The 26,972-nt window shown below is 37.4% G+C and overlaps 7 protein-coding genes across 7 annotated transcripts; 3 read left to right on the top strand and 4 right to left on the bottom strand.

Annotated features, from left to right (window-relative positions):
* LOC104702417 lies at nt 498-4,301 on the bottom strand. Its single transcript, XM_010418303.2, has 4 exons — nt 3,998-4,301; nt 3,553-3,653; nt 923-3,318; nt 498-833 (listed from the first exon to the last, which is right to left on the bottom strand). Exon 3 carries the CDS (start codon nt 3,222-3,224, stop codon nt 951-953), a length of 2,274 nt encoding a protein of 757 aa, XP_010416605.1. The 5' UTR covers nt 3,225-3,318; nt 3,553-3,653; nt 3,998-4,301; the 3' UTR covers nt 498-833; nt 923-950.
* On the bottom strand, nt 4,652-7,636 carry LOC104702319 (tryptophan--tRNA ligase, cytoplasmic). Its single transcript, XM_010418201.1, has 13 exons — nt 7,532-7,636; nt 7,197-7,431; nt 6,999-7,118; nt 6,731-6,916; nt 6,557-6,608; nt 6,394-6,459; nt 6,209-6,295; nt 5,933-6,025; nt 5,781-5,861; nt 5,486-5,557; nt 5,142-5,210; nt 4,912-5,022; nt 4,652-4,823 (listed from the first exon to the last, which is right to left on the bottom strand). The coding sequence occupies exons 2-13, from the start codon at nt 7,415-7,417 to the stop codon at nt 4,773-4,775; spliced, it is 1,209 nt and encodes a 402-aa protein (XP_010416503.1). The 5' UTR covers nt 7,418-7,431; nt 7,532-7,636; the 3' UTR covers nt 4,652-4,772.
* LOC104702233 (AT-hook motif nuclear-localized protein 14-like) lies at nt 8,842-11,927 on the top strand. The gene is made up of 6 exons (XM_010418093.2): nt 8,842-9,414; nt 9,817-9,869; nt 10,342-10,473; nt 10,653-10,805; nt 10,938-11,265; nt 11,464-11,927. Exons 1-6 carry the CDS (start codon nt 8,913-8,915, stop codon nt 11,520-11,522), a joined length of 1,227 nt encoding a protein of 408 aa, XP_010416395.1. The 5' UTR covers nt 8,842-8,912; the 3' UTR covers nt 11,523-11,927.
* Nucleotides 12,199-15,547, top strand: LOC104702135 (protein EIN4-like). The gene is made up of 2 exons (XM_010417992.2): nt 12,199-14,549; nt 14,674-15,547. Exons 1-2 carry the CDS (start codon nt 12,789-12,791, stop codon nt 15,211-15,213), a joined length of 2,301 nt encoding a protein of 766 aa, XP_010416294.1. The 5' UTR covers nt 12,199-12,788; the 3' UTR covers nt 15,214-15,547.
* LOC104702044 (AT-hook motif nuclear-localized protein 19-like) lies at nt 18,606-20,096 on the bottom strand. The gene has a single exon (XM_010417889.2). It carries the CDS (start codon nt 19,810-19,812, stop codon nt 18,865-18,867), a length of 948 nt encoding a protein of 315 aa, XP_010416191.1. The 5' UTR covers nt 19,813-20,096; the 3' UTR covers nt 18,606-18,864.
* LOC104701881 lies at nt 22,095-24,365 on the top strand. The gene is made up of 6 exons (XM_010417667.2): nt 22,095-22,465; nt 22,686-22,757; nt 22,852-23,135; nt 23,240-23,329; nt 23,498-23,847; nt 23,955-24,365. The coding sequence occupies exons 1-6, from the start codon at nt 22,165-22,167 to the stop codon at nt 24,217-24,219; spliced, it is 1,362 nt and encodes a 453-aa protein (XP_010415969.1). The 5' UTR covers nt 22,095-22,164; the 3' UTR covers nt 24,220-24,365.
* On the bottom strand, nt 24,283-25,847 carry LOC104701962 (rubisco accumulation factor 1.2, chloroplastic-like). The gene has a single exon (XM_010417780.2). The coding sequence runs from the start codon at nt 25,755-25,757 to the stop codon at nt 24,414-24,416; it is 1,344 nt and encodes a 447-aa protein (XP_010416082.1). The 5' UTR covers nt 25,758-25,847; the 3' UTR covers nt 24,283-24,413.

Genomic DNA, 26,972 nt, shown 5'->3' with positions numbered 1-26,972 from the left:
GGGGGGGGAAGGGGGATGACTACGTTTTTTTAGTATACTGAACAGATCGTTTATACCCTTGTGGTTTTTGCATCTTTTCCATTAACTCTCACTCGAGTTTGCGGTAATGTTCCTGTCAGAGAAGTCCACACAAATCAGATATACGAATTCATTTAGGATATTAACCTTATCCTAAAAAAAGCAACGACACTTACAAAGATACAGAGACCAAGCTGTCGTTGCAAATCAAATCGGTTGAGCACAAGTGGTTCTGAAATGTCAGGGATGTATCTAATTTTGTCCAAGTCGAGAGAATTAGCCATCGTACCTTTCTTGATGGCTGGACTCTTCATCTTGCACGGTTTCATCTACTGGTTCCTTGATCCACGCGGCAGCTACGTCCTTGGCCTCGGACGACCTCCCCAGTTTTCCAGGAAATTAGTCTTTGGGAACTCATTGTTTCATATTTTGGTAGAAGACTGATTTTTATTTGAATTGTAATGAAGAAAACACTAGAATTACATAACACTTCGTACCGTGTGATAATAATAATAATCGAGTTCTTTTTTGGTTCAACAAAGCTACATAGAGTACAAAGTAAATGAAAGTACAATCTGACCTCAGGAATTACAGGAAAATAAGAGAGTTTATGCGTAACATTATGCTCAAGCTAAGCATATTAAGTAAGTAAAAAAGGATTCAACAAACAGGCAATGCTCTTCATGTGTTTGTTTCCATCCATCGCCTGAAATCTTGAAATTTCAAAGATTGAAATTTTTACAGTACATAGAACAGAGTGACTCCTGCAGTTTTCGCCTCTGTTCCGATAACTTGCTCAGTCTGCAGTATAGTTCCTGTCCCAAGATAAATCAACAGACAAATCAGATCTGTGAATTCGATTCGGAGGACAGTAACATTATCCTAAAACAGCTAAGAAACTTACAGGTAAGAGATACAGAGTTCGTTGCATATCAAATGGGTGCAGCACAAGTGGTTCTGAAATGTCCGGTCTGGTTACACCGGCTACAATGCACAACCCGCTTCACTCGTCCTCTATCTTCAGCTCGAACACGTCTTTTCCTCGGCCTACCAGGCGGTCTCAGAGACTTTGGAGGATTTATAATAACCTCAAGAGCAGCTTTATTCACGCTTAGATCTCCTTCAGAAAGCTCTCTCCAAAGACTTTTATCTGGAATCGGATGAATCGTCTGAGAATAAGTCTTCCTATAAGTAGCCACAGTGAAACAGCTCTCAGTGAACCTATGAACATTCTGTCTACAAGAAAGAAGAGCCGCGACAGCGTGTGCACAAGGTAAACCGTATAACTGCCAACCCCGACACAGACAACACCGGTTCCTAATATCCACAATGTTGTTTCCTTCATGAGAAATAACTTCAAACTCAGCTTCATTGGCTCGAAGCACCTGATAGGTTCTTGCAAGCTCAAGAGCCTCAGCGACACGCCGCTCAGCTGTTGGGACGAGTATTGAAGTCCACTGCATACTGGTTTCACGCCTTTCGTTAAACCAAGTCATTAGTTGTCTCCTGATGCATTCCATCATCTGAATGATTGGAAGTCCAGATGCTTCAGCGATCCATGAGTTTAAGGATTCAACTATATTTGCGGTTAAATGTCCAAACCTTTGTCCTTCAAAATACGCAGTAGCCCATAACCGAGGAGGGATCCGACGGATCCAGTAAGCTGCATCTTGAGAAACCTCTTCAATTTCGAGTATTTTGGCTTCAAACTCGATCACCGTTAAAGCTTGAGCAGCTTCCCACAGATAATTCACTAACATAGTGTTGTTAAACTCCTTCCGGAAGCTTTCACTCAAATGGCGCATACAAAAACCGTGAAACGCAGTAGGAAAATTCTGTTCAACGCCTTCCACTATTCCCTTTTGTCTATCAGACAAAATCGTGAGTCTTGGCATATTCTCAGTATTGGTTTCAAGAAGATTATGAAGCTCACACAAAAACCACATCCAGTTCTCGTCATTCTCTTCATCTACAATCCCAAACGCCAACGGAAACAAAGCACCATCTCCATCAAATCCAGTAGCGAGAAGCAAAGTACCTAAATACTTGCTCTTCAAATATGTCCTGTCCAACCCAAGAAGTGGTCGACAAGCATTTAGAAACCCATAAATTGAAGCTTGAAACGATATGAAGAGACGCTGAAAGCAATTATCAGCTGGACTTCCATAGACCGAAGCAATGCTTCCCGGATTCGTTCTTTTAACCTGCTCGCAGTATTGAGGAAGTAAGCGATACCCTTCTTCAAAAGATCCACGCATAGTTGCCATGATTCTTTCTTTACCACGCCAAGCTTGTTTGTACGACAAAGTGATTCCGTGAACACGATGTATCTCTTCAAGAATCTCTTTAGGTTTACAATTCGGATTCTCACGAAGCCGTTGCTCAACCGAGGTAGCAACCCACTGAACTGAAGCTTGTTGGTGTCCCAAATGATTTATTCCTCCACAGCTATGGCTTTCATGTATCGTCCTGATGGTGAAAGTTGGAACCCCAGGGAGCTTTGCAGCATGAACTCTCCATGGACATCCTTCACTCGAACACTTAGCTGTGAAACGAGTTTTGTCAGATTTTATTGTCTGCATTTCGAAATGAAGAGCGATCGCCATATCCCTCAACGCTCTACGGCAACTTTTCACATCTGGAAACTCTTGTCCAACAGTAAGTTGGTAAGTCATGTCAGCAGTAAGAGCTCGGGCTTGAACCGGAGTGCTAACCATAACCATATCACCATGATGATCAATTTCAAGTTCATGACTTGAGTCAACGGCTAGTTCAAGATTGTCATCTAGTTCATGGTTTTCCCCAACCACCAACTGGTTATTATTATCAGACAATGAAAAGTCATGATGGTTTTGCGTGGAAAGAACCAGGTCGGGATCAACATCGTCGTGTCCAGGCTTTTGATCAACCGAGATTTCATTCTCGTTCATATAGTCGTGATGATGTTGATGATGATGATGATCCTCTCCATCCTGATCTTCGCCATTTCCTAAGCCTAGCTCATGATCATCATGAGGGTGTCCTAAATCAATTTCATGATCATGATGACCATGTCCTAAATCCATATTGTGACCTTGCCCTAACTCCACATCATGGTTTTGACCAAGCCCTAGACTGTGGTTGTTGTGACCAAGCACCAAAGATTGACCCTGACCAATACCACCGATATTACGATTCTGTCCAAGCATTAAATCACGATTCGCCATTGCTGAAGCAAATCTCTTTTTTAAACAAACACACTGCTTCAAAACAACCCAACTCGTCTAAAAAAAGAAACTAATTCTCTCGCTCTATAAGTACCTGTATTAACAAAACGCTCTATCAGTACAATTAAACACGAGAACATATATATACCAACTCAAAAAGACGTAAGAAGAATGATGCAACCGAAGTAAAAACAAAAAAAAGGTCCAGAAAAGGCAAAAGATATTGAAAGCGACTAGTGACCGCAAGTTATGATTCAGATTTCCACGATAGAGACCAAAGTATCAATATGAAGTGAAATGTAACAAACATAAACATTTAAAGACTTACAGAGAGAAAACGGAAATGGTCATCATATAGCTTAATTGTCTGCATCCTCAACGAAAAAAGACAGTAACTTACTCTTCTTCAGACAGATCGGAAGATGGGAGCTACAAAAAGCAGAGTTAATAAAAAAAAAAAAAAAAACTAACGTGAGTGAACAAAATATTGACAGAGACGAGTAAAAGTAGGCAAAAAAAGACACGACTTTTACGTTGTCCAAATCTCAAAATCGACACTATTCAAATTCAATCTCTCTATAGTAAGCACAAATTCGAAATTCGACAAAGTTGTGTAAGTCAAAAACGAGATCTTTAATCAGCTAAAATGAATTTTACTCAAAGATCTGAGCTCATCAGAAGAAAAAGAAAAAAAAAAAAAAACACAACCAGGAAGAGAAAGAAATACAAAAATAAAAAAATCGAAACTTTAGCTACAAAACTAGAGAACTCACTTGAATCAGATTCTGGGTATCAACCAATAACAGCGAGAAAGACCTAAACCAAGGCCACGGATCCGAAATCTAGGGATACGAGGAAGAAACTGGAGGAAGGAGCCGTTAGAGAAGTGATTTTGGCGGGTAAAAAAAAAAGAGAATCGAGGGAAGAAATCGGGGAAGGAGGAGGGGCAAACACGGAGAAGAAGATTGAGAAAGGGTCGGATTGGGAATTTACAGAAGGGGCAGAAGCGGCAGAGACTTTTTAGGTTTCCTCCTCGACTCTGCTTGATGATGCCTTATTTACACGTTGCCTTCTTCTTCCTTCGAGGCCTTTTTTGTCTTTTTCGTTTTTTATCTGTCTCTCGTTGCCCTTCCCGTTTCCTACTATTTACGGACTTGCCCCCCTCCCCTCCTACATAGATTTTATAAGTCCAACACTTGTACACTACTTAGCAATTGGAGTTTTATAAGTTAAGCACAAAGAAGGCCCAACTCACTCAGAAAACCTATTTATTGATTTTGGATTTCACTATACCTCCAAAAATGACTATTTCTATTTAATTTTGTTAGATATGTTTATAAATAAATTAACATTTCTATTTAGATTTCTGATTTTAAATTTAATATTTTTTATTTTATTTTTAGTCTAATAGATCTTGTTATATGTAATAAAAGTATGCATATAAATCATTTTCGAATTTGTTTTTTTTTTATATAATAAATGTAAAAAGCTAAGAAAAATGCAAGTAGCAAAAGTATGGTTCAATTCATCCTTGGTTTCTGAGTGCTTCTATTCGAACATGCTTGGGAGAGGTCTCACGGCCATGAACGCATCCACCATCTGGTTAATACAAAATTGATGAGTCAGTACAAATGTTATTTGAATCTTGATGGTTGATGAGACCAACTAATTTTAGCACATCTTTTACCTCATCGGTAACAGCAGCTCGAGACCTGCGGTGTCTCTCCACCATTTCTGTCAACACTTCAGTAAGTCTCTTTTTCACTTCACCCGTTAGCATTCTTCCTTCTCCATACTCCTGTAACAGTACAATCAATGTGTTTTTACTTTTTTCAGAGAAATCCACAATACACACATTTTTCCTTCTCTCTAATGATCTGGATAACAAGCTATCCACAAGTGTAATAATGTAATTACCTTTTTTATGTGTTCTAGTTCGGAATCATCTTCGAGGAAGAAACTCAGATACTTGACGGGTATGTCTACCTGTAAAAGGAACAAGGGAGATTATACCCCAAAAAAGACAAGTATAGCAGAGTCGTTTCCTAGTCAATTAGTTTTTGGCAAGTCCTTCAATATTCCCGTCTGAGTTAGGGTTTAGTTTTTGTAGGGTTGATAGTACTCTTGAGGAACACAATCATAAACAAAGTGAAGCTTCATCCTTAATTTTTTTAACTGGATATGACCTTGTAAGGAACACATTTGAGAGGTGCCACTACCTAATACAGATAAGGGAAGAGGAGGAAACAAGAATTTGGTACCTCAAGATTTGCTCCAAGTTCTCTGTGCTTCTCGACGGAGTCTTGCCCACCACTAAACGCATATCTGTTTATCTGCATATGGAACCACACCAAGTTTAGATACTGGAAGCAATTATCTGATTTCATTATTAGGACTGGTATTTAATGTTCTGTAACGTCTCTAAGATGCCGTTACACCAGCAAAGTGGCTAGTTTTCTCAAAAGATAAAACGAGTGGAAGGACTTGAGTAGCAACCAATCTAGACAATGAATGAGGCTAAAAGATGGGAAGAAGAAAACAAATAATAGAATTTACCTTGTTTTTAATGTCTTTCGCGGTATCAGTCACATAGATAGCAGAATTTGGATCACTAGCAGACATTTTTCCATTCTCTCCCTGCGTAAAGTGATATAAGACATTTAGTTGTGGGAAGCAAGAAAGTGTAATGTGCTTAAGAAAGAACTTGCCTGTAGAGCAGGAAAAAATGACGACTCAATCAGGGCAGGCTTGCTATAGCCTAACCGGGGTGCAACATCACGAGTCATTCTAAAATAAGGATCCTGAACAAAACCAAACGCAAAGATTGGTTATATATACAAATGTGATACATGGAAAACATAGAAGAGACTGATAATGGATGGAAGTATGCTTAGGCTCGCAGTTACAGACATTTTTACACCATTTGAGAACTTATTTATCTTCAAACAAGCAATCCGGTTAATATAAAAAGTTAGACAGCACACCTGGTCAATAGCACAAGGAATCAAGCAGCGGAGATTGTCCTTGCCAGGGAACAGATGCGGGAAAGAGCTAGGGAAAGATGGCACTGCCTGTAAATAAATATGGAAAACAACTATCCAATTTAAATATGACAGTATATATGCATTGGAATACATTACATATACTCACACCAACAAAAAAATCATACCTGCACAGGAGGGAAACTCAGTTTCCCGATATGATCTTCACCAGAAAAGCCAAAGATTCCCATAGCCTAACAAAGAATGAGATATACAAATGAAAATCACGAACACAAAGCAGCTAGCCGCATTTTGAATTTTGAAATTCAAGGAGATCGAAAGTAAAGTCACCTTATTAAGTGTGACGCACTTGGAAACCTTCACCATATTTTTATAGAAAGCGCTACACACAAAGTTTTTGCAACTCATTAAAGCCAGAGAAAATGTGATATATAAATCAAAATCAAGACCTAGATAGGGCAAGAGCAATGCTAGTTTTTTTCCAGAGATTCGAATGTGACTTACCCACCAACATAGTCAAAGTCAGAGAAAATGAACGTCTTTGTTACGTCAAATCCACAAGCTATGATATCTTTCGCATTTTCTCTGGCAAGTCTTTGACTTTCCTCCACCGATAAGTTCTTCCACATGCATTTTTCATCATCCGTGAGTTGTATAACAAGGGGAACCTTGAAAGCTTCTTGCAAGTATCTGTAATGACAATCAAAATCATCAAAACCATCCTCTCATTGATCACACTACCATATAAATAGCTCCAAGATCTCTCACTTACTTGGTAAACATGAAAGGAATCAAATGCCCTAAATGCAAAGCTTCTGATGAAGGCCCTCTTCCAGTGTAGAGATAAAACTTGTCTCCTTTCTCATAGGCGTCCAAAATCTCATTGAAATCCCTATAAACCCTCACACAATGAAACCATCAATAACAAGACTTTCTACACAATTCATAAATAAATAAGTGAATTTCGAACCGATGGGCGAAGAAGACACCACGGCGGAGGAACACGTGTGGTTGACGAGAAGTAAGTCTCTGAACACGATCAATCAACGACTCGTCAAGCCTCTGGCAACCAAATTTGTCAATAAGCTTGTCGTAATCGATCTTTCCACCGTCTTTTGCGGATACTTCCCATGGATTCACCACCTGCTCCGAAGATTCAGACTCTCTCTCATCCTTCTTATCCACCTCCATCGCAACAAAAAAAACTAGAAGAGAGAAAGAAGTTCAGATTCGATGGATCCAAAATTCTTAATGCAACTCATCTTTTGATTAATAAACAAGAGCTGAAGGACATTGAAGTAGTACCTATGGATTATCCGGTGATAAGACGGCCGTGGAGATGCGGCGGCGGTTTTGCGACTGGGAGAGTTAGTAGTGGGCGAAGAAGGAAACGACTCAACGAGGTTTAAATCATATGTATATTACTGTTTAGGATCAGAGTCCTTTTGTTTTTGTCAATTGTGCTCTCAAGTTTTAGATATGACAAATACCCCCTAATCTCCAGGCCAAATTTTAATATTTTATTGTCAATTGCACCTTTATTTTGAAAAGTAATAAATAACCTCCTGTACAAAACAAAACTCAAAATATTTATAAAAAATTGACAACTATATCACTAATCAAAAACTCTAACGCCATGATTTCATTTTTTCATTACAAGTTCATTCATTGTTCTTGAATAATCTTTCCACATAGTCTATAAATAAGATGTTATCCTATCATAGATTTTTCAAGCATAAATCCAATAGCTGATTGAAGTAGCCAATAAGATAGGTGTTAGCATATTCGCATAAAGGGGTGCTTCTTCCTTAGTCAATACAAGACTTGAAGATGCATTTAAAAATCTGTAAAGGCCGAAGAGTATATATGAAGTCAACTAGTGTGGTAGCTACAGGAGTATTAAAGAGTAACATGTGTTGCTTTTATAATCTGTTTTCTTTTTTTCTTCTTTTATTTGGTTAGTTGCTTGTTGAGGAAGCCAGTGAATAGGTGTGTCGTATTTGTGGCCAAACCAGGATTGAGGAAGCCTAGTATTTGTGATTGAGAAATGTGGAATGGAACCGGTATTGATTAGTGAGATTAAAAAGCCATTGGTTGAATACGACTTTTTGACAAGGGGAAGTTGAAAAAGGAGTACAATCTCTTTTTTGCAACACCCTCATTGACTTTATCGTGCTTCTTCTTTGTTTATCATTCAAATCCTAAATTTGAAGATGATGAATCCTAAAATGTCACGCAGCATGCATACTAAAACAGTAAAACCAATACACACAGTACCAATAACCAAATTTATAATCTAGTAAAGGTATACATTTAAGAAATATTCTGACGTGTGCTAAATGACTAAAGAAAACTCAAAAGGTGATCGTTCGTTTACCTCTGAGAAAAATTAAAATTTTTCTGTTTCCTCGAAAGGCAAAAAAAAAAACAAATAAAAAAGGGAGAAAACGAAGAGATCCTTTTATTAATAATTAATAAGATATATATACAAGTCAAAAAAAAACACGGAAGTCAAATCTAAATCTAACGGTTGAGATTCTATCTCATCATCTTCCTTTTAAATAAAATAAAAACCCTAAAAGAAAAAGAAAAATTTGGAAAAAGGAAAAAAAGAAATAAAAAATCCCTAATTCTCTCTCTCTCTCTAAGAATTTTTATTTTGTTTGTTTTCTCTTTCTAAAAAGGAATGGAACCTAACGAAAGCCACCATCATCACCACCAACAACAACAACAGCAGCAGCAGCACCATCAACATCACCATCTCCATCAACAGCAACTGCAGCAACAACGACTCAGTTCTCCTTACTTCCACCACCAACTACAGCTCCACCACCATCCAACCACCGTAGCAACCACTGCTTCTACCGGAAACGCGGTTCCATCTTCCAACAATGGGCTTTTCCCGCCGCAGCCACAGCCGCTACATCCTAATGATGTTTCTTCCTCAATTTCGGTTTACCCTCATTCAGTTCCGTCCTCCGCTGTGACGGCACCGATGGAGCCGTTAAAGAGGAAGAGAGGTCGACCGAGGAAGTATGTGACGCCTGAACAAGCCCTAGCGGCTAAGAAAATGGCGTCTTCTGCGAGCAGTTCCTCTGCTAAAGAGAGGAGAGAGCGAGCTGCTCTTGCCGGAGGTACGGCATCGTCCAATTCCGGCTCATCCAAGAAACCTCTGCTTGGTTCTGTCGGTGGGTTCACTCAAAAGCCCTTTTCTTTGTTTTCAATCGAATTGAGATGAAAAGTGTCCAACTTTGTAGTCAATTTCTTAAATTTTTGATACTTTTAGCTTGCAAAATTCGTAGGTATGATTTGAGACGTAATTGCCTTGAATTAGTATTTACGTAACTCTGTAAAATTCATCTTTTAAAAGTTTACATCTTGAATTTCATATCAGAGCACAAACCTTTTTAACACTTCAGGTGAGGGTGTGGATTTGTATAGTTTTATCAATTTTGTTGAATTTGTTTATCTAGTCGATGGCCTTCTGTTTCTTTTCAGATAGCATTAAGTAATCTTATCAAGTGATCCTTCTGTGATATTCTGGAATTTGTGTTATACTCTGAGCTTCACAAGAAGTTACTTTGGTGCAGGGAAAACTGGGCAAAGCTTTACTCCGCATATCGTTAATATAGCTCCTGGTGAGGTATGTTATCTTCTTGTACACTCAAGATCCTTACATGTCTATGATTAAGAACTTGAAAATATAAGAACACCTTTCTTATTAGATTTAGAAAACTCTCTCAAAAACTAAATCTCTCTTTCTCTCAAGTCTTATGGAACACCTCTCCATAGGCTCCTTTATTTATAGGTTTTAACTTTTCCTAAACCTATTAGAATTAACATATTACAACTTATTGATAATAGGAACTTTTCCTTTTTCTTAATCTATCTCTTTTGGCAACTTCCTAGGAGATAGCTTCTTCCTCAAGTTGGAATTATCCAACAACATGTTATAGATTTTGTTGGTGTATATCTAGCCTTCATTCAAATCTAATGTTGAAGTGATTCTACTAGAAGCCCGTCTATGATAATATATACTATTTTCCTCATTGATTCTAATGCAAATTGGAGAGTAATCTTCACGCTTTTAAATTTTCTTTGGGTGAATTTGACAGGATGTGGCTCAGAAGATTATGCTTTTCGCAAACCAAAGCAAGCATGAACTATGCGTTCTTTCTGCATCAGGCACCATCTCTAATGTATCCTTGCGCCAACCGGCTACATCAGGAGGCAACGTATCATATGAGGTGATTTTCTCTTGCCGTAAATTTGAAGTACTCAGTCTCGCTTCTTTGTTGTTTCTTCACAGAGACGAGATGAAGTCGGCATGCTGATAAAGCTAAAATGATTTCAGTTCAGATACTTTCTTTTAAGCTTGCATTATCATTGTTAGTCTTGCTTCAGAATTCCCAACTACTTTTTTCAGGGTCAGTATGAGATTCTCTCACTATCCGGATCATATATCCGGACAGAACAAGGTGGTAAAACCGGTGGCCTTAGCGCTTCTTTATCTGGTTCAGATGGTCAGATCGTCGGTGGAGCGGTTGGGAACCAGTTCACAGCTGCTGGCCCGGTTCAGGTACAATTCCATGTATCATTATTGCAACTTTGCAGTCTCTATGTGTTAATGTTTCCAACCATCATTCAAAATTGACCATTGCCTAGTATAAGTAGGACTTCGATTGATCGCTTTAGATCTGTGCAAATGCAGGTGATTCTTGGTACGTTTCAGCTTGATAGACAGAAGGATGCTGTCGGGAGTGGTGGGAAAGGGGATGGCGGAAATCGGTTAACTTCTCCCGCTAGCACTGGACCGATGCTTGACATGGGTTTCCGTCCTGGTATGGAACCTACGGGAAGAAATCCAATGCGGGGACACGATGAGCATCATCATCATCATCAAACTGGTTTAGGTGGATCTCATCATTTGATGATGCAGGCGCCGCAGGGAATGCACATGACACACATCCGTTCTGAATGGGGCAGAGGAGGCCACAGCGGTCATGATGGTAGAGGCGGTGGCGGGTATGACTTATCAGGTAAAAAAAACTTAAAACTTTCTTAGAAGATGTTTGTCATCTCCATCAAAGGTCAAACCTTTAAATTGAAACAACAACAAATCACAATTGCAATGGAGATGGTTATAATACTAAAGTACTGCTAGAGTAGAGATCAAGCTTTTCTCCTTTGGGCTATGAGTATGACTTGAAACCCTTATGGATGTAATCTATTTGCAGGAAGGTTAGGACATGAGTCATCGGAGAATGGAGATTATGAGCAGCAAATACCTGATTAGCACTGAGCTTCCAGAGACTACGACTGTAGGGTTTAGATCCAAAGTAGAAACCGAAGGCAAAAGCAAAGAATCTGAACTGATAGAAGACTTATAAGACAGAAACTTGTCTTTAATGGTTTTCATCAGAGATAAGTTGAGAGATGGTGCTTTTGTTCTTCTTGGTTCGGTGTAATTTATAAACTCCACATCCCCATTTTTCTTTCAGTAACGATTCTGGTTCTCTTTTCACATCATTCCTTTTTCTTTTCCTATATATATATCTCTTTTTTTGGTTTTTTTTCTTCTTTTGTTAGTAAAAAAGGAAATGCTCTTTTATGAATACACATACATTTTGTTTCCACTTTTGTTTAATAATTCATAACCTATAAACGGTTCGTCCTAGATCTATTTGGACAATAACAATAACTAATTTGGTGTGTAACCTTACTTGGCAAATTAAATTTATTTTCTTTAATATTGATCAAACTGTTACCACTGTAAAGCTCTTTAGTACTTTTTTTTTTTTTTTTTCATGGCTCACACAAGTGTGATAATTACATTTGTCAACTTGTATTTTGTTTCTTTACGAGTCGATATATTGTTAAAGTCAAAAAATTTACTGTTAAAAATTATACTAGCTTTTATGGCCAATTTAATTGAAAAATTAAGCAACTCTGCGGAAATTGCTTAAGCTAAAAGTTTGCTGCTTTTGTCTTATAATAAAACTTTGAATAATGTTGACTCAAGTCTGAAATCTCCCGGAAAAGATCTGCCAACCCACCGGACCGCAACTTGGTTTCTTCTCTTTTTTTGTTTCCTCAATCGGTTCTGTTTTTCTCCTCTTCTGTACAAAACAAAAGATTTCAGATTGACTCGATTTCGTTGATCAAAATCATGTTTCATTAAGACGGGTCTTCCTTATTTCTCCTTCTAGATTCGAAAGGTGTGTTCTTTTCTTTTTAATTCTATTGGCTTCAATCTTGGTTTTATTTCTCTGATTACCCCTCCTCTGTAAATTTTAACGGAAAAGAAAAAAAAAAATCTCAAGTCGGTTTCTTTTGTCACTACGAGTATCGAGGAACATAGATCTTGATGCGTTTTCTTCTTCTGGGTATGCGTGTTTGGAGTTGTTTAATCCCATTGGTGTCTACACGTTGTGGAAATCTATGAATACGAAGTCGGTTATTATCAATTGGTTCATTTGGATCTCAACAACTTGTTTAGAGAGCATAAAGGCTGTGAGGGCTGGAGATTCGATTAGGGTTTAGTGAGAGATTGGATCAAAAGATGTTAAGATCTTTAGGTCTTGGATTGCTTTTGTTTGCTCTTCTTGCTCTTGTTTCTGGTGATAACGATTACGTGAGCTGTAACTGTGATGACGAAGGTTTCTTGAGTGTCCACACCATCCTAGAATGTCAAAGAGTGAGTGATCTCTTGATCGCCATTGCGTATTTCTCAATACCACTCGAGCTTCTCTACTTCATTAGCTTCTCCAACGTTCCTTTCAAATGGGTTCTTGTTCAGTTCATTGCCTTTATCGTCCTCTGTGGGATGACTCATTTGCTTAACGCTTGGACGTATTACGGACCGCATTCTTTCCAGCTCATGTTATGGCTCACCATCTTCAAATTCCTCACGGCGCTTGTCTCTTGCGCCACGGCCATCACGCTCTTGACTTTGATCCCGTTGTTGTTGAAATGGAAAGTGAGAGAGCTTTACTTGAAGCAGAATGTGTTGGAACTTAACGAAGAGGTTGGACTGATGAAGAAACAAAAGGAAATGAGTGTGCAGGTGAGAATGCTTACTCGTGAAATCAGGAAATCGCTAGATAAGCATATGATCCTGCGGACTACTCTCGTCGAGCTATCCAAGATTCTTGATCTACAGAACTCTGCTGTTTGGATGCCTAACGAGAACAGAACCGAGATGCATTTGACTCATGAGCTAAGGGCGAATCCCATGAGGAGTTTCAGGGTTATCCCGATTAATGATCCTGATGTTGTTCAGGTTAGGGAGACTAAAGTTGTGACCATTCTGAGGAAAAAATCTGTTCTTGCAGTTGAGAGTAGTGGTTGCGGGGGTTCGGAAGAGTTTGGTCCGGTTGCTGCAGTTCGTATGCCAATGCTTCACGGATTGAATTTTAAAGGAGGAACTCCCGAGTTTGTTGATACTCCTTATGCTATAATGGTTTTGGTACTTCCGAGTGCGAATTCACGGGTTTGGACTGATAAAGAGATTGAAATAGCTGAAGTTGTTGCTGATCAAGTAGCGGTTGCTATCTCTCATGCATCGGTTCTTGAAGAATCACAGTTAATGAGAGAAAAACTCGGTATTCAAAACCGAGCTTTGCTTCGAGCTAAACAGAACGCGATGATGGCTAGTCAAGCAAGGAACACTTGCCAGAAAGTGATGAGTCATGGAATGAGGAGACCAATGCACACTATCCTCGGTCTCCTCTCCATGTTTCAGTCAGAAAGTATGAGTCTTGACCAGAAGATCATTGTTGATGCGCTCATGAAAACAAGCACTGTTCTCTCGGCTCTTATCAATGACGTGATTGACATCTCGCCTAAAGATAACGGGAAATCTGCATTAGAGGTAAAACGGTTTCAGCTACATTCTTTGATAAGAGAAGCCGCTTGCGTCGCGAAATGCTTGAGCGTTTACAAAGGCTACGGTTTTGAGATGGATGTTCAAACGCGTTTGCCTAATTTAGTTGTGGGAGATGAGAAGAGAACATTTCAGCTTGTGATGTACATGCTTGGTTATATCTTGGATATGACTGATGGAGGCAAAACCGTTACATTCAGGGTTATCTCTGAAGGTACTGGTAGTAGTCAGGACAAGAGCAAAAGAGAGACTGGAATGTGGAAGTCGCATATGTCGGATGATTCGCTCGGTGTGAAATTTGAAGTTGAGATTAATGAGATTCAGAATCCTCCATTGGATGGTTCGGCTATGGCGATGAGGCATATTCCGAACAGAAGGTACCATAGCAATGGCATTAAGGAAGGCTTGAGCTTAGGCATGTGTAGAAAACTTGCACAGGTTAGTGATCTCATCAAATCTCTGTGTTCTGCTGTTCTTTTTGGTTTATCTCAATGAGAAAATTTGTATATTAGAGAGATTTTAATTACAGTCTGTGTATGTGATTTTTGAAATTTGTCTGCAGATGATGCAAGGAAACATATGGATATCACCTAAATCACATGGACAAACACAGAGTATGCAACTAGTTTTGCGGTTTCAGACAAGACCTTCGATTAGGAGATCAATCTTAGCAGGAAATGCTACTGAGCTTCAACATCCGAATTCAAATTCTATTCTTCGTGGTCTGAGAATCACTCTAGCAGACGATGACGATGTGAACAGAACTGTAACCAAGAGACTTCTTGAGAAACTCGGATGTGAAGTGACTGCTGTCTCGTCTGGTTTTGAGTGTTTGAGTGCCTTGTCAAATGTGGAAATGTCGTATAGAGTTATAATTTTGGATCTGCAGATGCCGGAGATGGATGGTTTCGAAGTAGCAATAAAGATAAGGAAGTTTTGTGGACATCATTGGCCATTGATTATAGCTTTGACTGCAAGTGCTGAAGATCATGTTAGGGAAAGATGTTTGCAAATGGGGATGAATGGTATGATTCAGAAGCCGGTTCTTTTGCATGTTATGGCTTCTGAGCTTAGACGAGCTTTGCAGAGCGCAAGCGAGTGAAGCCTAGCTCAGAGAAGAAAGCAGAAACCAAGAATCAAGAATCTTGAAATGAATCAAGAATTCGAGAATCAGAAATTTGATGAAATCAAGAAATGAAGAAGAAAGCAGAGTGAGGATTCGTTGAAGATCTGACGCGTAGGGGACCTCTTTGGGGAAGTGTTTTTTTTGTTGTTGTTGTCTCGTTTCTACGGTGATGAGAATTGAGTCAGTTCTCTTTTTAGCCTAGTATTGGAGATCGGTTGGTTCGAAACTATTTATGACTTCGCATTTTAAGCGGAAAAATAACATAGTTTTATTAGATTTAATAATAATTAATTTATAGTTTAGTCAGTAATTCTCTTCAAACAAAAAAACACTTTAGTCCTCAGTAATTCTTTATTTTTTAAAAAAAAAATTGTACAAGATCTTTTCCAGCTCGCTGTTAAATTGATAATATGTTGTCAAAATTCATCGTTTTTATTCCTCTACTGCTTTAACTTTTTAATCCTTGTTAATTGGAATGTTTCAAGCATTCCACACTACAAAGATACTGGACCTTATTTTATCAACGAAATATAAATAAATCTTTCATATATTAAATTGAATTTAATAACTCTTCAACTTTAGTCAATGTAAATTGATAGTAATTCTTTATTGACAAATTATTAGTTTGGAGTTTTAGACTCAGTTCTTGGACCAGACCACCACAACAAGCGTTTGATTATTAAATGTTAACTAAGTACCGTATATTTTGTATTTCTTTTTCTTATACGAATACCGAAGTTAGTGTTATTTAATGCTTTGTGTAGGCTTAAACACAAACATCACGTAACGCTATAAATTAGTATATTATTTCGACATATGTGATGTTCGATTTTTTTTTAAATGTATAATAAGGACTGGATGATATAAACAAATACGCAACTACAAAAAATTTCCACATTCCAACTTAGTTAAGAGTTAAGACATTCAGTTTTCGTTTCTTACAAATAATTGACCAAAAAAAAAATCGGAAAAAGAAAAATCTATGTTAGTTGATAAAACATCATTCATGTACGTTGTAATAAATTAATGTTAAAAGAAAAATAAAAAACGGCATATGTTGTATATAGACAGTAAAAGACATAAGTTATCATTATTATTATTATCTTTTTTTTTTAACATCAGAGATAAGTTATTTATCTCTATTCTCGACCATGTTATTCTGTACTCGAATACAAAGAAAAGAAAAAATATAATTCTCATTTTCTGTTGGTATACTATAAGTATTAATATACTAAATGCATATATAAACGCATCATCAATGTGTTGTCCAAAAAAAAAAAACGCATCATCAATGAATGTTATTTTAAGTGAGGACCATCTCTACTATATATTTATGTTTGATGAGTACCTCGGCGTCCTAATTTTAAAAAATCTTTTTATTTTATAGTTTTTTAGGACCCCTAAGCAATGCTTTATCTTGTGGTCTTTGTTATGCTTTTAATAATGCTCGTTTATGGATTCCTTTTCAAAGTATTATTTGTTAATTGCTCTAGTTTTAGACTTTTTCTAATTAATTATTCTTGTCTTTTGAGTGCGGTTTAGGGCTTCCTTTTCAATAAAATATCACAAGGAACATATGATTTAATTTTTAGGGGCCGGGTCATTGTATATATCACAAGGAACACTTTTTCCGAATTTCTATAGAATTTTTAAATTACTAACAAATTAAACATTAGAATCAGGTTTGCTCATTTGATAAATATATAGATACTATGTAAATTAAGTTAACTTCATAATTTGGAACAAAGTGCTGACTTTGTTGTTGGATATGGCTCTATGCCTAAAAAACAACTTATATATGTACTTTTTGTCACACCTAATTGATATAAAAAAAAATAGTTAATTTTCGCATAGATAGAACATAATTAACGATCCCTATATACTACTTAATTATAAGAAATTAAATTCAGAAGGTGAGTATAGTATTTTGTGTTGTTTACTCTGCTTGACTAGTTGGGTATATATGATCTAAATTAAAAAAGTGATTTTTGAATTATATATTTACATTCATACAGGATACTAATATGAATAATGCAAAATTTAAAAGCACTTCTCTAATCATGTTTAGTATTATGCATATCTGCCCGAGAAAGTACGGATATGAATAAATAATTAACAAGTCCATTAGGGTTTGCGTTTTGCAAGAGGAACCCATGTGGTACCATGTGAATAGGTACTCCTCTATTCTCATACCTTTGTTTATGATTTTTGATTAAAAGATGGTCAAGAAAGCCTAGAAAATTGTTAAAATGACGACACTTATAAGCTGACAATTACAAGAGGTATCTTATTATATAGAACACTTGTATTAAGAAATAAATTTGGTATATTAATTGCATTAATGGACTCGCAGTACTATGCCATGAAAACATGTACATATATCTATATAACAAATAAGTTTTGCAGTCGATTGATTTAGTTATTTTAGTTGAAGCTGACTACCGCTTCTTTGTATATATTTGACCGTTGCAGAATGCAGATCATTCACAAAACCATTATAAATCCAATATTGTTAGGTTTCAGTCCAAACGATTTGATTTTCCAAAAGACACATGCATCTATAGGCAAAATATTTTATTTTCATTTCAAATAGATATATAACTTAAATAAATTAGGGTAACTTAATTACTAGTTATAGATATTTTTGTTGTATACACATCATCTCTTTCGACTAGTGCATATTCTAATGAAGATATATAGTGTCACTTAATAGTGTGTTAAAGGAATATATTAATCTGAAAGTTTGCATGCAATCCTATTCTCTAAGAAAATAGTGGAGCTGATGCTCTTCGTAAATGATATTTTATGTATGTTATGACAAATAAATCACTCCCATAATGTATTAGATAAATTGTTTGTATAAATGTGGATTCGAACCAACGTACGTATAACTTCCTGGAATCGGAGTGACTTCATCTTTCTTGTTCTTTCTAAAGGATATATATGTTAATGTACATTGCTTAAACAATGTTTCTCTTAATCGAGTTGGAATCCGATTGTCTTGTTCATATATGTATATATGGGGTTTGTTTACACGTATTAATTTATTGTATAATTTATAGCAAAATACAACCAATATATGATTAATGAGGCTAGGTGTGTGTGTGTCTGTGTGTGTGTGTGAGGCCTGTAATTCCCAATCCAATAAATGCATGCACACATACATATATGTATATTTATATTCTTAATATATTAGAAAAAATATCTTATAATTAATCAGGGAAATTAAAGAAGTTAGACCAAGCACTTAGAGTTTATCATTTACAAATTATATACTATATTAATGCTAATCATACATATCAAAAATTGGTCAACCCCAAGGTGCTCAATTAAATTTAATGAGGATCAATCATACACATATATCTATATATGCACACATAACTTCATTATATAAAATGGAGCATCAAACAAAGAGAAAACTTTTTAATAAGAGAACATAAAAACACAAGTAAGAAGTGAAATTTAGCAAATAAAAATCATAGTCAAGAGAGAACATAATATAATGTACGCACTCACACTATATAGCTCACTAGTAGCAACTGACTGGTTTTCATCATCATCATAAAAAAACATCGTTATAATTCTTATTGTAAACTTCTGTAAAATAAAAAGCCATTTCAACGTACGTTAAAATCCTGACCTAGCTTGAGCCCAACCATATGCTTCTTGGCCGCTCATCTGTCCACCTCCGCCACTGCCGCCACCATTAGAAACCAGATTTCCAGGCATATTATACACTGGAAGACCTTGGTTAGCGTCGCCTCCACCACCACCGCTGCTCAGCGGCGAACCTCCGCCTCCCAGCTGCCCTGGAACCACTCCTCCGCTGCCTCCACCGCCGCCTCTCTCTGCTGCCTCTTCCTCCTCCAAAGGCAATCTCTCGTAAGTAGCGTTAGAGAACGTGGCCGCGATCAGCATCACTGGACCAGCCGCCATCAATGGGCCAACCACGCTTCCTCCAACAACCTGACCTTGACCACCGGCTAAGTAAATTGTTAAACCGGTGGAACCAGGTGGAGCCGGTCCTGGCAAGAAAGAACCGGTCAAAGAAAGAATCTCAAACCTCCCTTGCAAAGCCAAAACCGCCGCACCACCAGGAGCTGCGGCAACCGTAGCCGTCGATGGTTGACGGAGGGTGACGTTAGCCACAGTGCCGTTTCCGCTTAAGATGCAGATGCCACGTTGACGCCGCCTGGCGAAAGTAGCTAGGGTTTCGATGACGTCAGTCCCACTAGCGATCTCCATGACATGGCTCTTCAGAGCATTCGGGGAATCGCGCGTGACGAAGATCGGTGGCTTTGGTTTGTTCTTAGAACCAGCAGGGCGTCCACGTGGACGGCGCGTGGGGGCTTCTACGGCTCCTTCACGTGGCTCGTGGTCGTCTCCACTCAAGTTGTCTCTATCGTCGTCGTTGTTGTTGTCGACTTCTTGGTGATGATGATGGTTGTTATGACCTGAGTCCATGGCCATGTTCATGGAGATGTGGAGATCTGGTTTCTTTAACTGAGAGGAACCAGGCGGTGTCGTTTCGAGGCCGGAGAGGCTCACTTGTCCTGTCCACCATGGATTCGCCATTAAAGCCCTAGGGAGGTTAAATTCTGAGTATATATTTCAAGAAGTGGAAACCTAAGAAATAAGTGATTTTAGATCAGGAGAAGATGAAGAAAAAACGAGAAACCTACAAGAGGTGATAATATTTTTCAGATCTTGATTTCTTAACACTTTTACAAGTTTTTGTGTTGTGAGAAACACAAGACAAACTGACGAAAGGTTAATTAAAAGAACACGACAAAGAATGATACTAAGCAAGAAAAAGAAAATATGTAATGTAAGCTAACTTATAAAATAAGTAGAAGCATTGTAATAAGTATATCTTATACATATATAAATACGTATATACGAATAGGCGTCTATAAAAAAATAATATACAGTAAATAAAACAAATCCCACAACTCAAGGCTTGAGAGAGTGACATAAATATATTTAATTAAGAAAGAAAAAAAGTCGTATTATGCATTGTACGTTTTCTTGGGAAATTTTTAATGACATTGTTTTACAAGATGATTTTGTCATTTGAGATAAATTTTGTTAATTGGCATTTTAAACAGTATTTTAATAATTGGTTAAGATAATTTTCTTTAAACCTGTCATTTTGTATTTTGTCTTTTTTATGTTAGCGTTATAATTGATGTGTGGGGTCGAGCGCCGAGGTTGAAACTAATGGGGCGCATGATCGTTTTCCCATTACACTTATTTTATTTCGAAAGTTGAATCATAAGGTTTTATCGAATATAAAACTTCTGTATAAAATAATATCTATGTAGTGTTCATTGGATCGAAATATATTTAAATCGAATCTACAACAGCATATATAATTGGATACTTGAAGGAAATGACTTCTATTGAAAACTTCACACTGTGTATGTGGACGTTTCCAAGTATAAAACTTACCAACAAAAAATTATATACCTTAAAATTTGAAAATACATACAAAAACGTTATAACAAATGATTTTCGGTTTCCAGATCCTTTTCAAACTTCACGATTTAATACCATATATAGTTTTCCCTTTGAATATAAGAATTTGTTCTCCATATTTGATTATGTAAGTCTTCTAAAACTTCTTATAAAAACAAAAACACAATTTAAACTGAGTTTACACTGCTTACACAAATAGGTATGACTTTTTAATGTTAAAACTCATTTCAGGTTAAGAATAATATATTTGGTGGGAATAATGTAGACTATATGCATACACGCATGCATCGTAAGAAACTTAACTAGGAGATTATGTATTGATGGATCAAAGCATACTTATTAAAAGTTACGACTTACTAGTTGTAGCAAAAATATGTTTTTCTAATTAATGTATCTATATCTCAGTGACTCCTCTCAACATGGCAAAATTAACCAATACTATATATATATTTGCAGCCACCTCAGTAATCAGTATCATATTATTATTATCCATAATCCATTTGTCTAAGGGAAAGGCTAATCTATCGCCTTCTATTGGAACTTAGATATGCATACATACATGCACATATTGTTTTTTCTTTTACATATATTGTTGTATATATGTATATATTAATATATTCGAAATTTTATTATGTCCAAAGTAAAACTAAATTATCAAAATTTTACAAGTCGTTTAATTTAGTCTTTTCTAGTACTATTCTTTTTTTTCCAACTCAACAACTCTCAACTAAAACATTATTTATGTATAAATATAGCTAAAACATTATTTGTTAATTAATTAAATCGAGGTAGACAAAAAAGCCAAAGGGTGGTTGAACTCCTCGGGACTCCATAAAACACATACAATAATGAAACAAAAAGAATTAATAGTGTAAAACTAAATAAACTGTATTACTGTATACACTGATTGTATGATTTGTTTCGTGTTCTTTACTATTATTTCTTCTATCCCTAATAGTTTGATGTTTAAGATTTTTCACACATTAAGACAATAGAGTATATGATTAATTTATTATTTACTTTTTTCTTTATGCTTTTTATTTTTTATTTTTGGTTATCTCATACATATGTGATAATTTTTTTTTTTGACATTTTCTCTACTTTTCTTTCCACCTTTTTAGTATTACAAATATTTAAAATATCAATCTTTTAGAGACAAGAAAAATTATCTAAAACATCAATTTAGGAGGGATAGAGGGAATATTATAAACTTTAACAAGTCTTATCTCTGTTATCATTAATAAACTTGTAAAATTAGAGGTACTTTAGTTAACACTTGTGGCACTAGTTGATGATTTGAAAGCTAATATCATATGAGTCGTTGAAGGTATGGAATTCAATGGTAAGAGACTACAAAATAAATCTGAATATGGAACAAAAAATAAAACAAAAAAAATTACTTTCATCATCGCAATTCCCCCCACACATCACAGAGTCACAATATCGTTAATGGGTTACGTAAAACTAATTGGGCCGAGAATATTTCATAGAAGGCCCAAAAGGCGAACACAAGTCAGTTTAGGCTCCTCCTCCTGTCTTTGTCTCCGTCGACGAACCAGAGAGAGAGAGATGGCGGACAATTTATTCTCCGGGCTGCCACCTCCTTCTTCCGCTCAGCAGCAAGAGCTACCAATTTCTCCAAAACCAGATGAGTCGAAGAATGAAACTTCCTCTTCAGCTCCGACTCTGGTTCTCAAGAGTGCCCTGAAGCGATCGAAGCCACATGAATCTGCTGCACCCAATGTTTCAGGTTAGCTTTATTTAAACTGAATTTGATTCGTTTTTGCTCTTTGATTTTGGCGTCTCTTCTTGTTTCCTGCTTTGAACTCACTTCTTCAGCTTTCTTGAAATCTCTGTTTCACATTGATGATTAGGGGCTGTGAACCTTTTTTTTTTAAAACCCTAATTTAGTGCTCTATTTTTTTTAAGTCTATCTCTTACTGATCTGATTTAGTGCTCAAATGTCACAGCTCCTCCTGTTCTCAAAAGCGCACTTAAGCGATCAAAACCAGCAGTATCTACGCCGGAACCAGAACCGGAAGGTAGTGTTTTAGCTACTTGAACTTATACGCTTCACAAGTTAGAATAAGAATGTAACCATCAACTTGTAATAAATCTTTAATATACTTGGTGCAGCCCCTAAAAAGCGTCTACAGTTCAAGACATCAACTGATGCATCAGAGGAACAAGTGATAGAAGCGATGCAGAAGATAACATCTCACATCAAGAACCCTTCCAAATTCTCCAAAGCCTCAAAGCTTGCGATACGGCTGATCCAAGCTGGAAGTGTGAAGCCAGAAACAAGCAGCTACTTCATTGCCATACTTGAAGCTGCCATGTCGTCTAAAACTCCTTGTACAGATCGATTGGTTCGAGCAGACTTTCATGCATTGTTCACAGCAGCACAAGATGTTGTCGAGGTAAACAAATAAAATTCGTGGTTGAAGATATTGAACTAAATCGTTTTAGCATGTGTATAAGGGGCAGATTTTTATGAAAGTTCTTATCTTTTGTTTTCAATTAGTGCCTTGATAAAAGCCAGAAGAATCTGTTGACCGTATGGACATACAAAGCAGTTGTGGCTAATGACCTCTTCACTGATGACAGCTTTGTGGTAAGAACTTCGTGTACCTTAGTCTCTGACTTTTACCAATATTTTGGACTGTGTTTTGCTTCACTGATTGCCTCCGTCACTGTGTTATGACATGTGATACGGATATTATGGTCTTTATAGTTGTCCTCTGAGGTTGTCATAATGTCTCATTTTTGTTTTTTCGTTTAGTTTTCCAAGACTGCTACTCGAATAAAGGAGACTATATCTGATCTTCCAGTTGCAACTGAGGATGATGATGTGGAAGAAGCAGCTATTCTTGAAGATGCGGCGTTGAAGGACAACGGAGATGGCCAGACAACACAGGATGTGGCTGAAGCTGGAGATAATGAAAATGTCGAGTCTGATCCCTTTGGGCTCGATGCCTTGATTCCCAGTTCCGAAAAGAAAAATTGTAAAACAAAGATAAGGAAAACAAATGAAGATGCAGATGCCGACGAGAACAAGAGGTTTCTCAGGTCAAAAAGAGAAGCTTTGATTACATGCTTGGAGATTGCTGCACGCCGTTACAAAGTTCCATGGTAAGAACGCTTCCATGATTCACATGATCCATTAAATTGAATACATAGCATTGAACTTGTTCTATGTCAGAACTGCGAAATTGAGGAATGATTGGATTTATTTTCAGGTGCCAAACTGTTATAGACATATTGGTGAAACATGCCTCTGAGAACGTATCAAGGTTCACATCACATCAGAGACAAGCAGTGGAGAAACTCTGGGCTTCTGTTCGTGAGCAACATCTCCGTAGGAAGCAAGGCAAATCTGTCACAGGAAAACTCGACGTGACAGCTTTTGAAGCGCTTCAGGATAAATACGCCAATGAGAAAATGAGCATCCGGAGCTCAGTTGGAGCCAGCGGTGAACGCCGTGCACAGCAATGGCTCGGTTAATAAAAAATTTACCAAAACAAAAAGTCTGATTGGTAGGATCTTTTACACTACGACAGGAACTAGAAATAGAGAAAATCTTGCTCTGTTTTCTGATTGTGTCTTAGAACAAAAAGTTTCCAACTTTATCCAAAAATTTTACATGATTATATAACTCAGTAATCTATTACAGGATATATGGGTATTGATTCTGTATATCAGTCCCAGTTTTCATGACTCGTCTGCCAATCATCGTCATCTTCTCTTGGCGGCCTCACCACCAACAAAACCATCCCTAAACTCTTCTTCACATCTCTCGCCTTCAGCTCTGATCCTTTCTCTAGCTTCAGTCCGTTCTCAGCTACCACGAGGTAATACCCGTCATCAGCCTCCACCGTGTTCCTCTCCCTATCGGTGACAACCAGTAAAGGCTCCTCTTTTCCGTCCCAAGGCAAAACTTTTCTATCATCCCTGAAAGAAACCGCTACACCGCCTTTCCCAATGGCTGCCACTGGGTTCCAAGCAGGAAGCACAACCCATCTTCTCCATCCTTTCTCCGCCTCAACCACCTTGAAATCTCCTCCGGCTATGATCTCCATTGGAGCTTCAAGAATCTTCTTTTCCCCTTCCGATGCTTTACAAACGGGCAAAACTATCACCGAGCTCGCTCCTGCTACTTCTCCAAACTTGAGCCTCACCACCGGAACCCGAACAGCTATGACTTCCTCTTTCTTCTCCTTCTCCTTATCTTCATCCTTCTCTCCGTAAAGATCCTTGTTTAACTTGTTCTTGGCCTTTTCGGATTGTGCAACATCCAATGCTTGTAGAAGCATTGAGGTCCTCTGTTCCGATGGGTTCTTGTTCTCTCTGCTCTGCCTGTAATACAAGAAGGCGAGACAATCTCCTGGTAAATTGTAATCAAAATCCAACCAACCAACGTCTCCGCGTCGGCTAGGGTAATCCTTAATGGCTCGCGCCAAATCTTGCGCGCCTTTGGAATCAATATTGCGATCGATGATGAACGTGGCCGCCGCAACACGCTGCGTATTGCTGAGGAGACGAATCTCGTAGAGAAGCTCTGCACCGCCGGTGTCGAACGCGGCGATGAGCTCCGGCTCATGGAGAGATTGAAGAATCGAGTCACGAACTTTAGCGCCGACGATAAGACGGTTCTGTTCGATGCTTGTGATACCTGTGAGCTCTTCGATGTTGGGAGGAGTTAAGCCATCGGAGTAGAGGGAAGAGATGAGTGGTGCGTATTCGAACCAGAGAGCTAATCGACCGGAGAGGATTTCGATTTTACCGGCGGAATCGAGTGAACGGAATTGAGGTGGAATCGGAGATGACGGTGGTCGGAATGGTTGGTAAAGCTGTCGCTTTGCCGGAGGGTTTTTGGGAATCATGTTGGCTGAGCCTTTTCTGGGTATCATTGAAGCGGTTACGGTAAAGGAAACCGTACGTGGTAATGGAGTAACGGGTCGGGTATTCGAGTTAGTGAATAATCCATGAGTAGTGGATTGTGTGAAAGGCGAGGATGAGATTGAGGATTTGAGACAAAACATGGTAAGGTGAGTTGAGTTGAGTTGAGAGGTGTTGCAGAGTGTGAAGACGAAGATGGTGGTAACGTAGTCTTATCTCGAACGATTGTGACTAAACCAACCGGTTTGGAAACGGATCTAAACCGAATTGGGATAAATCGTATATTCCTTTTGAACCAAGAAAAAGATATTTCTCCTAGTCGAACCAAGATAAATATCTCTCTTTTCTATTTTTTTTATTTATAAAGATCTATCTTTTTTAATTACCAGTTTTTATTTTACTAGTTCAGAGAAATTGTTACACACATCTAATATTAATGATGCGACTCGATTAGCATGGTGACAGTCGGATATGGATGATGTAATGTATATTTGGTTCTTTTGATTAGAAAGAAATAGAATAAGATAATTATATTATGTTTTTTTTATTGTATTTGTGGTTCATCATGGCAAATCAAAAGAGAGAAAACAAAAAACATAAGATTGGTTTTTATGATCAGTGCAACAACATTTGTTTGCAAAAATATGAGAAGTAGCACATTGTCAGAATACAAACCATCCTTTTTACAATCTGCCCCATATTTATCATTTCGATACGTTGTTGAACAAACAGTTTTGCACATATCATCGATTCTTTGTGTTGATTTGATCTCACATCGATGGCTCATCTCTCCTTACTAGCTAACACTAATTAAAGTAAATATGTCATGAATCTTAACTACACCCTATGCATTCTTTTTTAAACGATTTCAAAACTTTTATATGAATGTGAAAGATATATAAAAGTACGCATCAGAGTTTGAGTGTTGATTAACCATAACCATAAGCCAATTGCTTCATATATTACAATATAAGCATATTCTCTTAATTATTTCCTCCATAACATTTACGAACAAGAAGAAACTTGTATAGATCAGTCACTCTATTAGAATCGAGCATACATAGATATACATTGTCTTACTCTTAATTTACTCTAATTAACCGTAATCATATTGAAACCACATAGCTGCAAATAATTAATTGCTTTTGTCGTCTCCTATTTAAGTTGATCATCATCCATGGATGACTTATTATTTTCATATGTGACAATGATTATTGTGTAATTGTGTTTAAGTCCCAATCCCACTATGGTTAGAGTATTTGTTCTTAAAATATGTATATCAAACACACAATATCTTTTCCATAACAGAGAGTAAGAATTTTTTTTGATTTCTTAAAAACCATCTTAGTAACTAGGAA

This window comes from Camelina sativa, chromosome 1 (genome assembly GCF_000633955.1).
Source record: "Camelina sativa cultivar DH55 chromosome 1, Cs, whole genome shotgun sequence".
Classification (NCBI taxonomy): domain Eukaryota; kingdom Viridiplantae; phylum Streptophyta; class Magnoliopsida; order Brassicales; family Brassicaceae; genus Camelina; species Camelina sativa.
Note: the sequence above shows the minus strand (reverse complement) of the source record. Positions and strands in the feature narration are given on the sequence as shown.